Source organism: Trachurus trachurus, assembly GCF_905171665.1.
Source record: "Trachurus trachurus genome assembly, chromosome: 2".
Classification (NCBI taxonomy): Eukaryota; Metazoa; Chordata; class Actinopteri; order Carangiformes; family Carangidae; genus Trachurus; species Trachurus trachurus.
Window position 1 is genome coordinate 14,453,583 of NC_139914.1, and position 14,052 is coordinate 14,467,634.

At 40.7% G+C, this 14,052-nt stretch overlaps 1 protein-coding gene across 1 annotated transcript; it reads right to left on the reverse strand.

The window, feature by feature from the left end:
* Window positions 1-937: 937 nt before the first annotated feature.
* Window positions 938-11,508, reverse strand: ddx4 (DEAD (Asp-Glu-Ala-Asp) box polypeptide 4; the record flags this gene model as incomplete). Its single annotated transcript, XM_083988368.1, has 21 exons — window positions 938-1,009; window positions 2,241-2,345; window positions 3,215-3,485; window positions 4,132-4,231; window positions 4,579-4,724; window positions 5,163-5,329; window positions 6,063-6,192; window positions 6,630-6,784; window positions 7,363-7,515; window positions 8,586-8,728; window positions 8,829-8,873; window positions 9,090-9,125; window positions 9,215-9,256; window positions 9,574-9,636; window positions 9,720-9,743; window positions 9,842-9,889; window positions 10,742-10,804; window positions 10,891-10,914; window positions 11,006-11,053; window positions 11,339-11,369; window positions 11,488-11,508. 21 exons carry the CDS (start codon window positions 11,506-11,508, stop codon window positions 938-940), a joined length of 1,887 nt encoding a protein of 628 aa, XP_083844494.1.
* Window positions 11,509-14,052: the final 2,544 nt, after the last annotated feature.

A 14,052-nucleotide genomic window follows, 5' to 3' on the forward strand; every position in this document is an offset into this window, starting at 1 on the left:
ATTATTTTAAGCTAATCACCAAATCAGCAAACGAAAAGGCTTTTAAAACCATAGACCTTTGTAATATGTATAACCTTGTTGTATAATGAACATCAGCCCTGGCACATACTGTTCCCTGTATACCATTTGTACTTGTCAACTTCTTTTGAATATAATAATAAAGGGTTATGGACTAAGACAAGCAAAAAATACAAAAAGTAGATAAGGACTTTGATAATACCCTTAGTTAATTGTGATTTGTTTGGTGATACAATAAAGTTCATTGAAAGGAACAGAAAAAAACGTTTTATCAACCACATCCCTGCTATGGTGTACTTTTTTTGGGAGATTTTTAATGATAAATTATTAACTGTGCATTATTTTTTAATAAAAAACATTCTTTTACATAAAATGTATTTAGCAGATTATATTTTGGATTTTTATAAATAAATCTACAGTTCAGTTTCTCCATCAACATCACATCAGACATTATCAACTTTAATCATCAGTTTCATTCACTAAACTAAACACTGAACATGAAGGACAACACACACACACTTTGCTTTGAACATATTTATTCTTCTGGTAGGAAACAAAATATATATTCAAATATGAGTCTTTACCATGGTACATGTCTTAAAAGAATAAAAAATAATAATAATAATAATGATAATAATAAAATAGAATAGAAAAAAAAAGAAGAAAAACTGGTCAGTGCAGATTAAGTTGACAGATCTCACTAAAGATCTAATTTACTCTTTTCTTATTTTTCTTTTGAACATCTCACTTGACATTTGACTCTGTCCAGCCGGGGACGACTTAATCTTCTACAACGGTTTTCACTCAAACTAAACCACTGTGATTAAACAACAACAAGATGAACGCCTGCAAAGAAAACTATTATTATTATTATCAGGTCAGTGCTGTGTGCTGCTGCTCATCGTCTTCATCCTCCTCTCTACTCCCATTCCTCATCGTCGGCTGCAGCCGAGGCCGCCGCCGCGTCCTGAGAGGGGGCGCCCTGTGCACCCTGAGGAAGACAACGAGGACACGGTGAGGACAACAGATACAAACAGAGGATATTTCACCTAAAGTTAAAGAAACACACTTTAAAGTTACAAACAAAATTTATCCAGTGGCAGAATTTCTTAAGAAAAGATTTGGTTATGAGGTGGATAAATGTGCGTTCTGTAATGAAGAAGATGAAACCCTAGAGAGCATATGATTTGTCTTTGTCCCACTTCACATCTTTTTTGGTGTGACATATACGTAATTGGATTGCTGTAAAAATTAAAGAATTATATGATATTCTCTTTCATTTAGATCATCTATAACTGTGGCTGTTTCTGACACTATTAATGCTATTATACCAGGGTTTATACAGGAATCTTTAAGTTAATTTTAATACCTTTTTAAGACTTTTTCAAGACCTTCTCAATAGCCTACCTGCACCGCCACATCAGTGACACTTTTAACTTAACAGTTTTAGTTTGTGATAAAGACTATAGAAGACCACTATGATACAACAGAATTCAAAATAGGCTAGGATAATAAATCAAAGACAAAGTTTATCAGTTTTTATGTACCGGTTCATCTTTTTTTTTTTAATAAAATTAATAAATTCACACTTTCACAATGTTTTATAGGACTCAAACTCTTCGACAGCTTATGGGCTCTATGCACAGCTCCACCACTTCCTGAATTTAAGGCAGGTCCTTCATTTCCTGACACATCTGGATTAATCAGTTTGTCCAATAATGTAAGACAGGAAATGAAGGACCTGCCTTAAATTCAGGAAGTGGTGGAGCTGTGCATAGAGCCCATTGGATTGCTTTAAAAATTAAAGATGTACTGCCTCTTAAATTATATGATATTCTCTTTAATTTGGATCATCTATAACCGTGGCTGTTTCTGACACTATTAATGCTATTATACTCTTGGGTAAATATCATATCCATTGTGCAAAATGGAGGAACTCTAAACCTTCCTTTTCATGTTTCATTAATGAGTTTAAGTTATTCTTTTCATGCCTTAAAAAGACTAACAACTTCTATTCTAAACTATATTTAAAAATTTAACTTATCTTTTGCTGCTCTGTTTTTATGTTGAACGTGTATGACTGGGAAATTGTACTTTATTTATGTGCCTTGATTTATTTATTACTTACCTTTTTGTTTCATGATTCCCCTACTGAGTTTGTATTTTCAATGCCAAATAAAAAAATAAATAAAATAAAGATAAGAGAGGACATGTGTTACTACCTTCCTCGAGTCCGTGGAGGCGAAGGTCCTGGACAGGTTGATGCCTGCTCCTCCTGAGCCGCTGAACGCAGATTCCTCCAGCCACGAAGGCACCGCCTGCTGCGCCTGTCAGTCAAACAACACGGTGAGATGGTGAGACAAAGACAAAATCATTTATTAGTCTCCTGTGGGATAGATTTCTCTGGGACAGAGAGCAGTGCTGCTTCACAACAAGACAAAAACAGTACAAAAAGAAGAGCTGCAGGAAAATACTAAAAACATACAGTAAAAATCATTAAAGTGCAATATGCCTCAGAGATGTACAGACACACAAACATTCATACACATCACACAAGCTGCTCATTCATAAATTTAATGGACAGAGGGATGAAGGAGTTTTTGAGGCGGTTGTGCCTGCACAGAGGGACTCGGTATCTTCTACCTGAATTTAAGAGCACTTATAAAACGTAAAGGTGCAATCCGGCGATCTGATTGGTTGTTAACGTATGACTGGAAGTTGCAGTCCGTAGCAAAAGACAGTTGATGTTTTTATGATGTAAAAAAATGGACAAAAGTAGTTGAATTCACATGCTGAAGGTTTAAACTTTGACCTCCAGAGGGTTAACAATGGTAGAGGGGACTGAGCAGTGACTTTCACCTGAAAAAAAATGGAGGAAAAGACGAGATGCAGAGCTACTTGGAGCTAACATCTGGAGAGGTGGGACTATTTTATTGGATAATATGTATTTCTGGTTAAATAAAACTACATGAAATTCATATAGCCTTTATTGGTAACCGTTTTATAAAAGCAATATATCACTCCAGGCCGTGGTCTCTGCTCATTCTACCACTCTGAGGGGGAACAACGCCCCTTAGAGTGGTAGAATGAGCAGAGACCACGGCCTGGAGTGATATGTTGCTTAAATATTCAGGGAGAAGTGTGTGCATAGATCTGCTAGAACAGAGTCAGAAGAGACAGGGACAGAGCGTCTCACCTTGGACAGGATGGTGACCAGGGCTCGAGCCAGCTGTCCGTCCGCGTCCTGGTCGTAGAAGGACACGGCCCTGCCCGTGTTGCCGCAGCGACCGGTCCTCCCGATGCGGTGCACGTACTCGTCGATGTTGTTGGGGAGGTCGAAGTTCACCACGTGCTGCACGTCGGGGATGTCGAGGCCGCGGGCGGCGACCGACGTGGCCACGAGGACGGGACACTTCCCCAAGCGGAAGTCGGCCAGGGCCTGTTCACGCTCCCGCTGCTCCCGGTCCCTGAAACACAACACAACTCAACACCTCAACACCTGGTCCCTGAACGCACCACCACACTTTACTTTATTAGTTTATTTGGGTGGGACAGTGCACATCAATGTACATATAAAAAACAGGTCAGATAATCAGGCCAGTAGAGGAATCTAAAGAGTTTAAGAGATAAAGTGCAAAGGTGCAAAAGTGCCGGGCCAAAGTGACAAGTTCTAGAGTGCAGCAGTGCATCATGGGTACCAAGTTGTATTGCACGGTGCCCTAAAGTGCACATCAGTTTAAAGTGCCAGGTGTATTGCATCAGATAGCGCATCAGATTAAAGTACGACATGGTATATTATCCACATATTTTAGCAACTAAATATTCTATCCATATTCACGTTTTTGTAGCCGATCTCATTCAAACACTGCAGGTATTACATGATTGCACCCTGACTAATTATTGCACACGAACCAGCCATAAACATTCACACATAGTAACTATACCTCCATTATTTCAGGCACACCTCACCACCTGGTCCCTGAACGCACCACCACGCCTCGACACCTGCTCTGGGTCCCTGAAGGCACCACCACACCTCACCACCTGCTCTGGGTCCCTGAAGGCACCACCACACCTCACCACCTGCTCTGGGTCCCTGAAGGCATCACTTACCCGTGGATGCTGGTGGTTGGGATCTTGGTCTGGCTCAGGAAGGTGGCGATGAAGTCGGCCTGTCGCTTGGTCTCCACGAACACCATGGTGCGCTCCGAGCCTGCAACAAGACCAGGACCAGGACCAGGGAGCGGTTTAGAATAGATCTTATGATGGGATGTGTATTAAACACAACTGGAACAAACTACCAGCAGAACTGAGATCAGCCCCAACTGTCAGCACTTTTACATCCAGGTGAAAAACATTTCTCTTTTCACGTGCTTATAGCTGAGAACTTAAAACTTAATCTATTTTCTTTTACTTTTACTTTTTTTTGTGTTTGTTTTTATTCTGTTTTATGCTTCTCTCTCTTTTTTTTTCTTCATGTTTTGTCTTTATGTAAAGCACATTGAGTTGCCTTGGTAATGAAATGCGCTATATAACTAAAGATGCCTAATCCATACTGACCTGTGGCTTTGAGCAGGTCGACCAGCTGCTCTCTTTTAGAGAACTTGGTCACTTCGATGAAGGTCTGCTCCACGTCGGAACAGGCTCCTCCCACCACGCCCACGGCCAGGAACAGGTAGTCCGTCTTCAGGAAGTCTGCTGCCATCCTGGGGGATAGAAAGGGATAGAAAAGGTTAAAGGTGCAACTTCTTAACTCATATTTATCAATTTTTCAAACGTCAAAAATGAACTAAAATTGATTTAAGACATTTTAATGCCAATGGGCTCTATGCACAGCTTCACCACTTCCTGAATTTAAGGCAGGTCCTTCATTTCCTGTCTTACATTATTGGACAAACTGATTAATCCAGGTGTATCTGACCATTGTGACTACTCAGACACACCTGGATTCATCAGTGTGTCCAATAATGTAAGACAGGAAATGAAGCACCTGCCTTAAATTCAGGAAGTGGTGAAGCTGTGCATAGAGCCCATTAAGGCCTTGTTTTTAGATTAATGAATTCAATGCCTTTTAAGACTTTTTAAAGACCCGTAAGAACCCTGTCAACTCTGCATTGAGCCAGCAGGTGGCGCCGCTGTCCCACCTCTGGATGTCCTCGGGGTAGGTGGCGCTGAACATCAGCGTGTTGCGGTTCTCCTTGGTCGGCATCCCGGGGGATCCCACCAGGCGCCGCATGTCCGGCTCGAAGCCCATGTCCAGCATCCGGTCGGCCTCGTCCAGCACCAGGTAGCGCAGCTTCTCCAGCCCCACCTGCAGCACCACACCGGGTAGTAAAGGGATAGTTCTACAACATTTTGGCAGATTGGCCCATTGCCATAATCCCTATAGTCATAGCAGTAGGTTCGTTACCTTTAATTGTCGGTGCAAGCTGTTTTTAGAACGGCGGAGCAGAGCCGTGAGCTGCTCAGAGCTACGCTACGGAGGCTCATTATGGGATTTCTTGGTTTCAAACTCATCAAACTCATCAAATACACAATCCAACAACTCCACAACGCTCTGGTGGACAAGTTGTGAGCTGCACATTCACCACGCTATGAGATAATAACACAACGTTACCACACAGAGTTGTTTTAGAGGGAAATACAGAGACTGTTGATGAAAAACTGTCCCTGAAGGCAACGTGCATCAGAGGTTTTACATGAATTTCCCTCTAAAACAACTCTGTGTGGTAACGTTGTGTTATTATCTCATAGCGTGGTGAATGTGCAGCTCACAACTTGTCCACCAGAGCGTTGTGGAGTTGTTGGATTGTGTATTTGATGAGTTTGATGAGGGAAACCAAGAAATCCCATAATGAGCCTCCGTAGCGTAGCTCTGAGCAGCTCACGGCTCTGCTCCGCCGTTCTAAAAACAGCTTGCACCGACAATTAAAGGTAACGAACCTACTGCTATGACTATAGGGGTTATGGCAATGGGCCAATTTGCCAAAATGTTTAACTATCCCTTTAAGCCTGACTGAGGACTGTGTGTGGACGTCTCTCACCTTTCCTCGTCCGATCACGTCCAGCAGGCGTCCTGGAGTTCCACACAGGATGTTGCAGCCTCTGCAGATGTCTCTGATCTGGTGTCCGCTCGCGACGCCGCCGTACACGACCACGGGACGCACACACGTCCTAGAGAGAGAAACACACACACACGTTAGCTGCTGCGATCGGAGCGTCAAACAGCTCAATATCTTACCAAACTTTAATATAAACATAAATCAAACTTGTACTTTCATTTATAAAATTGTTTATATGCCTGTATCATTTTCCCAGGCCTTGTAAAGATTTTTTTCTGACTAATACAGTGATGTTCATAAATATAATTGTTTCGTACCAAGCTTTGTCAATTTTCTGTTAGATATAAAGGGGCCGGGCTTTGGAACAGCCATATTCAAATAGCATTTCAGTCCACCTCTTTCTTTAAATTCACCTGCACATCTCGTTTACTGTTTTTATGATTTTCTTTCTTGTTAAATTGTGCAAATAAATTAAATCTAAATCTAAAAAAAAAAAGATAAATAAATATAAAACTAAAAGCTTCCTCCTCCTTCTGCAGTGTAACTGACCCGAAGGCGAACTTCCGAGCCTCCAGGTAGATCTGGTTGATGAGCTCGCGGGTCGGGGCCACGATGATGGCCTCGGGCTCCTGCAGCTCGCTGAACTGACTGGCCGCCACGCCGTCCGCCATCAGCTTCTGCAGGATGGGCAGCAGGAACGCCGCCTGCACCGACAACACAGTTAAACTCCACACACACACACGGGTATATACAGGAATCTTGAAGTTAATTTTAAAACCTTTAAGACTTTTTCAAGACCTTCTCAATATTTTTTAATACCTTTAATAATAATAATAAACCTTTAATACACTTTTAACTGAACAGTTTTAGTTTGTGATAAAGACTATAGACCACTATGATACAACAGAATTCAAAATAGGCTGGGATAATAAATAAAGGCAAAGTTTATAATAATAAAAAAAAAAAACATGGCTCCACTCTCAAAAAACAAAAACAACAATCTTCTTTTTCATGTAGCCTACCGGTTCATCTTTGTTTTTTAATAAAATGAATAAATTCACACACTTTTACAATGTTTTTTATGACTCAAACTCTTTCAGAAGCTAATTCAGAAAAAATACCTTGAAATTTTAAGACTTTATCAAGCTGTGAAAAGACTTTTTAAGACTTTTTAAGGGTCTTAATTTTCCCAAAATTGATTTATAACCTTTTAATACTTTTCAAGACCCTGCACACACACACACACACTCAACCTGGGGTTCAGGGGTCAGAGGTCACTCACCGTCTTGCCCGAGCCGGTCTGGGCGCAGGCCATCAGGTCTCTGCCGGCAGAGATGATGGGGATGCCGTGCTTCTGCACCGGCGTGGGCTTCACGTAGCCGGACTTGCTGACGTTCTTGCGCAGCGACTCGCACAGCGCCGCCTCCTCGAAGGTCTGAAACACACAAAAAAAGTTATCGCGATTTTATTTTATGTGAATCGATTTTTTCCTCCCACTCCTTCACATTAATGGACATAACATGTAAATATGCCGGATTATAGCAAAATGCTAATTCAGGGTTTCTGCAGGTAGCAGCAAATCTAATTTAATGCTTTTTAATGCCATTTCAAACATTTTTAATGTCCGTGACTGCAAATACTATACGTGTGCATACATACACTTACCTATATCCACATACACACACCCAATTACTTGGTTCTGCATGTTTATCACACCAATAGGGGTGCACCGACTGCAATTTTCTGTCCGATCACCGATCACCGATTTTTAAAAAGCCTGACCCACCGATTCCAATTTTTGCCGATAGCGATAAAAAAAAAAAAAGTCAACAGTGTCCTGCCACCACCTAAAAATATTAATTTAGAAAATTCTCCATTTCTTCACCCACGTTTCATTTTACTGTAGATTAACTGTATAATCCCCCTATTTTTCTGCTCTTTGTGCTCCTTAGGGATGTAATGATACCAAAATCTCACTGTATGAATCAATCAATTTTTTAATGCCTTTGAGAATCGGATTCAATGCCTTTTAATGCCATTTAAGGCCTTAATTTTAGCAAAATGTATTTAATGACTTTTAATGCTTTTTAATGACCCGCGGAAACCCTGTAATTTCCATCCGTAATCCCATTAACATAAAAACAGTTCAACAGCAGTACACATTAACTATAACAATGAAAAACATTAAATTGACTTTAAAATTCAATTTAATCTTTTCTTTTATCCAGGGAAAAAAAGTTAAACTGAAATGTGTTTTTTTTCTTTCCTTTTTTCTTATTTTTTCTTTTTAAAATCACCTAGTTAAACTGAAATGTTTTTTCCATTTTTTCCTCTTTTTTCCTGTTAATTCTCCCACAAAAAAAAAGCTCAGCTGGAAATGTAAAATATAAACGATCAATATCACTTGTTCGTGTTATTCTGCAACTGCATGCAGCTTCACGTGTCGTTACGGCGACCAACTGGCTTTAACACCCCATCATCATCATCATCATCATCTCTGCTCACCATGACGGCCTGCGGCGGGTTGGAGCCGCTGACGTCCACCAGGATGTCGTCGTACTTGTTGAAGTTGATGCCCGACTCGTAGTGGGCGAAGATCGAGTCCTCGTCGTCGGGCAGTTCGGGGGGGATGTAGGTGACCCTCGGCCCTGTTGGGGGGGGGGGGTCAGAGGTCAAAGGTCAGACCGGTCAGCTGCTGCATCTATCTACTTCCTGTTGGACTTTAGCTACACAGTGTTATTGACTTACTCTCGTCTTCGGCCCCGTCCTTATTCTCTCCATCCTTATCTCCTCCTGTTTCATAAACACACATTAATCTCATTAAGTCACATGATGTTTCACATACAAACTGGATTATATAGTTAAAGGGACAGTTGCATTTTTTTTAAAAGTGGGGTTGTATGATCTACAAATAGCCCCTAAGTACTTAGGGGCTATTTGTAGATCATACAACCACACTTTAAAAAAAATGCTACTGTCCCTTTAAAGATAGAACAGCAGCAGCTCTACCTTTAGAAAACACCTGCTCATCTTTTCCTCTGTAACCTGCAATAACACAACCACACTCTGGATTCACCATCATATAATAATAAACCACTTCTAAATGATTGAACATGTTAGTTTGTGTGCGTTACCTCCTCCTCCTCCGAAGCCTCCTCTTCCTCCCTCGTCTCCACCTTCAACACATCATCATCAAAAATGTCATTATTGACTTTATTTTAATAGAAAATCTTAGAACTATTATGAATCAATCAGTGCTGCTGCAGGATTAAAATTGATATTTCCATCTATATTAATCTGAACTCTTCCTAAATTAAAACATTAGTGGTCTGTTTAAAAATGAATATCAACTTGTTATCTTTGCATTATTTGAGGTCTGAAAACACTGCATCTTAATTTGTTATTTTGACCCAAGTTGTAATTTTTTGGGAGAAATCGTTATCAGTAGTTTATAAAAATTAAACACAAACGATCATTTTACTCAAACACACACCTTGTCTGAAGCCTCCACCTCCTCCCCTGCTGCCTCGTCCTCCTCCTCTGCCTCCTCTGAAGCCTGGCAAACACACTCATCAGTAACAACACATCAACTCACACCCGTCTTGTATTTAAATATGTGCATGTGTGTGCAGCATTTACCATTTTCACTAACTCCATCGTCTCCTGGAAAGAAAAGAAAAGAAAAAAACAGCAGTTCAGTCAGTGACGAGTCTTTAACTGGACTGAAATGTTAAAAAGTGTGAAATATCACAGCTCGTTACCATCGCCGCGATCGCCACGATCCCCTCCACCGAATCCTCTGCCGCGCCCTGATTGGACAAACAGTCAGAAACCATGACTTCATAACAATTATCTTTACATTTAATGGAGGTTTATAGGTGTAGAAAGTAGTTTGAAATTTAAAAAAAAATTGAAAATCTACCAAAAGTATCTGTACAAATGTAGTTTTTCCTCCTCATGTGAAATCTAAATCAAGTCTTAAAGGGATAGTTCAACATTTTGTCAAATTGTCCCATCACCATAATCCCTATAGTCATAGCAGTAGGTTTGTTACCTTTAATTGTCGGTGCAAGCTGTTTTTAGAACGGCAGAGCAGAGCCGTGAGCTGCTCAGAGCTACGCTACGGAGGCTCATTATGGGATTTCTTTGTTGGTTTCCCTCATCAAACTCATCAAATACACAATCCAACAACTCCACAACGCTCTGGTGGACAAGTTGTGAGCTGCACATTCACCACGCTATGAGATAATAACACAACGTTACCACACAGAGTTGTTTTAGAGGGAAATTCATGCAAAACCGCTGATGCACGTTGCCTTCAGGGACAGTTTATCATCAACAGTCTCTGTATTTCCCTCTAAAACAACTCTGTGTGGTAACGTTGTGTTATTATCTCATAGCGTGGTGAATGTGCAGCTCAGAACTTGTCCACCAGAGCGTTGTGGAGTTGTTGGATTGTGTATTTGATGAGTTTGAAACCAAGAAATCCCATAATGAGCCTCCGTAGCGTAGCTCTTACTTGCACCGTGCAAGGTACAAACAGCTTGCACCGACAATTAAAGGTAACAAACCTACTCCTATGACTATAGGGATTATGGCAATGGGCCAATTTGCCAAAATGTTTAACTATCCCTTTAAATCCTGCACAAACACAAACTCACCTCTTCCTCGGCCTCTGAATCCACCTCTGTCTCCTCCTGAGTTGTTCCAGCTGCTGGAAGAATCTGGGAAGAAGAGACAAGACGGCTCAGCAGCTGTACAGAACTACAGCGATGATGATGTTACTCGTCGTCACTCTGCCAGGACTCACCACCGCCCTCGTCGTCGTCACCGCCTGCACACAAGAGGAGAAACGTTAAGATTCACACAGTCAGAGGAAGTAAAAATGTTACAACAGAAGCTAAAAGATGAGTAGATGATGATACCTGCGGAGAAGAACCCTCCTCGCCTGCCTCGACCTCCTCTACCACGACCTGCAGAGAAGCAGAAACACATTCATTATCAATCATTTTTAAAGGGGTGAGACAACTGCTCATTTTCAGTGAACTTACCCCTTCCAAATTCACCACTATCACCGTTCCTGAAGTCTTTTCCTGAGCCTAGATAACAAAAAATGTAATTACAATATAATTTTCCAATCATTTAAACAGCAAAAGATGTAACCAAATTAGAAAAATACATTTATTTAACGTGTTAGAGGTGGATTAACAGTTTTTTGACCAATTTTAAGTTGCATTAACAATGTATTATGAACTTACTATCATTTGCACTGGAACTGGCAGGAGTAGACTTAAAAACACAAAAACATGTTAATTAAAAGTTGACTGTCTCAACAATATAAATTTGCATCAAATTAATTAATACACGAGCAGTTTAGTTGGGAGTTTTGTCAGTGAACTAAACTTACCTCCTCATTCCACTCGTCCATTTTATTAGTGTATCTGAAAATTACAGAGAAACAGGCGTCGACAATTAGCATTTAGCATTTAATTCCAGCTACTTCAACGTAGAAGAGTCGTAAAATTGCAGTGTGTGTGTGTGTGTGTGTGTGTGTGTGTGTGTGTGTGTGTGTGTGTGTGTGTGTGTGTGTGTGTGTGTGTCGTGACCTTGCAGTCGTCGACCGCGTGGTCAAAATGTCGGCCATTGGCCATTAGCCATTAGCCTCGTGGCGTCGTTAGCTTCATTGTGGCTAATAACTCTCCCTGTTTTCAGCGGGAAATGCAACTCGGAGTTTGGGTGTAACCAAAGTTAACATTACACCTGCACCTGGGGAACTCGGTTTTAGGTAGATATTGTGTATAATTGTTTGAAAAAACTAGCAGAAATAAAGTCAATTCGTCGAGCTAATAGCACGAAGCTAACACCTGTGCCACAAGCGCTAACGTTAGCCTAGCTGGGTGGCTAATCCCGGCACACCTTCAACGAGCAGAGCCGCTTTTATAAAATCGACAATATAAACTACGATAATCAAGATAATCTACATAGTTTTATCTTTTAATTATTACTCATTATATAGTTGAGGATAATTACCGAGTTTTTTTCAAAATGCCGGTCAAAGCCAAGGCTAGTAGCCACCGACCAAAATTAGCTATTTCTGCATTTATATAAATAAATAAAAAAGTACAATTAAATATGTAATTGATACCTGTTCGGTTGCATTAATTAAAAATAAAAACGTATTCATAAGCTTACTTACTGAAAAGCGTCCAAAGCAGCGGTGTGTGAAAGTCTTCGTTGCGACTTCGCTTGTGAGCGTCGAGGTGTCTACTCTTCGAAAGGTCGTGTCGTGTGCAAAGAGCGACGTCGAGCAGCGTGGGTTGCCAGTTCCGCCGCTTTCCCGCCGAAACGGCAACTAGTTTGAAAACACGATTATGATCTCAGATATTGTGTATTTTACATTGTTCATCATTGTGAATGGTACATATTCCATATTTCCTTCATTTCCTATTCGTAATTGTCAACCATCATGACACTGACTGATTAAACACGTTCAAGATAAAAATCTATGTTTTCGTGTATCTTTTTTTACGCAACACACCTGAAAAGTTTTTTTTTTTCCAAGTTTTTTTTTCTTTATTTAAATTCAAACAGTACATTGAATCCCAGAAAAACAGAAAATAAAAGAATTAACATAGAAAATAATATCATAAATATATAGCAACACATAGGTCAAAGAAGGGGAAAAAAACAATTAGGATACTACTACGAATATGAACAAATGACTGTATTAATCCCCAAATCATGTACGTATATCAATATAATACTCTACACTGCTACATATCACTCTAGATGATTATTAATACTGTAAACCACTGTACACAGCTGTTAATTAACTGCAGTAAAGCCCAGAAGACGCTGTTTTAATGTGTGTTTGCAGTGAGCTGCAGTTCTCTAAAGTCACCACAAGGGGGGCGATCAAGAGCCACTGTCCTGTTATATCAGGTTCTCAACAGTTTTATATGGAAGAAAATTAATAGTAGACTGAAATATAAACATAAATCACCTCACAGCTGCTGCTATTGGAGCTTATCAATGTTTAAAAAAAAGATATTATATCTCACACACACCCAAAGAAAGAAATTAAATGTCTCAGCATATCGTGTGTAGTGTTTGAATGTAGGATGATCTTTCATTTTAAATCCCTGAATCCTTGCTCTTCCTGTTTGAATGTGTCAAACATTTAATTTCATGAAGTTTTTTTTCTTTTTATCTCCAGCGGGGGCACATTCAAATAAATACAGACAGTGATTAAAAGGACATATTAAATGTTTTGACAGCTTTCCTATGATTTGAGTCACAGGTTGTTTAGATGGCGTCATCAGTTCCCCTCTGGAATTGACACAAAAACAGGCAGGAGGAAGAAGAGAAGCGCGATTTTATTGAGAAAACGGCGTGGTGCAGTGCCGCTGTTTCACCGCCAGAGGGCAGCATACAGAGTAAAGACAGACACAATATAGCATGGATGTACTTCCGGAACTCTTTCAAAATAAAATAAAAATGGCGACCGCGGCGGGCTGTGGCTTTACCTCAACTTTGTCTAGTGAAATGAGTGATTTGTAGCCGTGGTGATGGTGCTGGGGGGTCCCGGGGTTGTACAGCTGTCCGAGCAAGACAGCCAGAAGTTGGATTGGTCCCGGGGAGCCCAGCTGTCCGAGGACGAGACCCGGGAGTTGGAGCTGCTAACGGGCTATGTTGCTATCGGTTGATATCCGCTGAAATTTGAGAGCGTTACGACCGTATCACACTCTGCCAGGGTTAAATAAATAAAGCGTCTACTTCTGAAGCTGTTCCTCGTCTAAAACACTCTGTGAAAGGTCACAGTACTTATCGTTACCTGACCGTAAAGTTAGGGCGGTCGGAGTTATCTTTTATTTAGAAAGCGAGCGGCGACTTCCGCTTGTGGCCTTATGTAACTTCTCTAGCTTGACGCTACGGTGCGATGCAGTTCCCCGTTGTGACCGGCAGAGGGCAG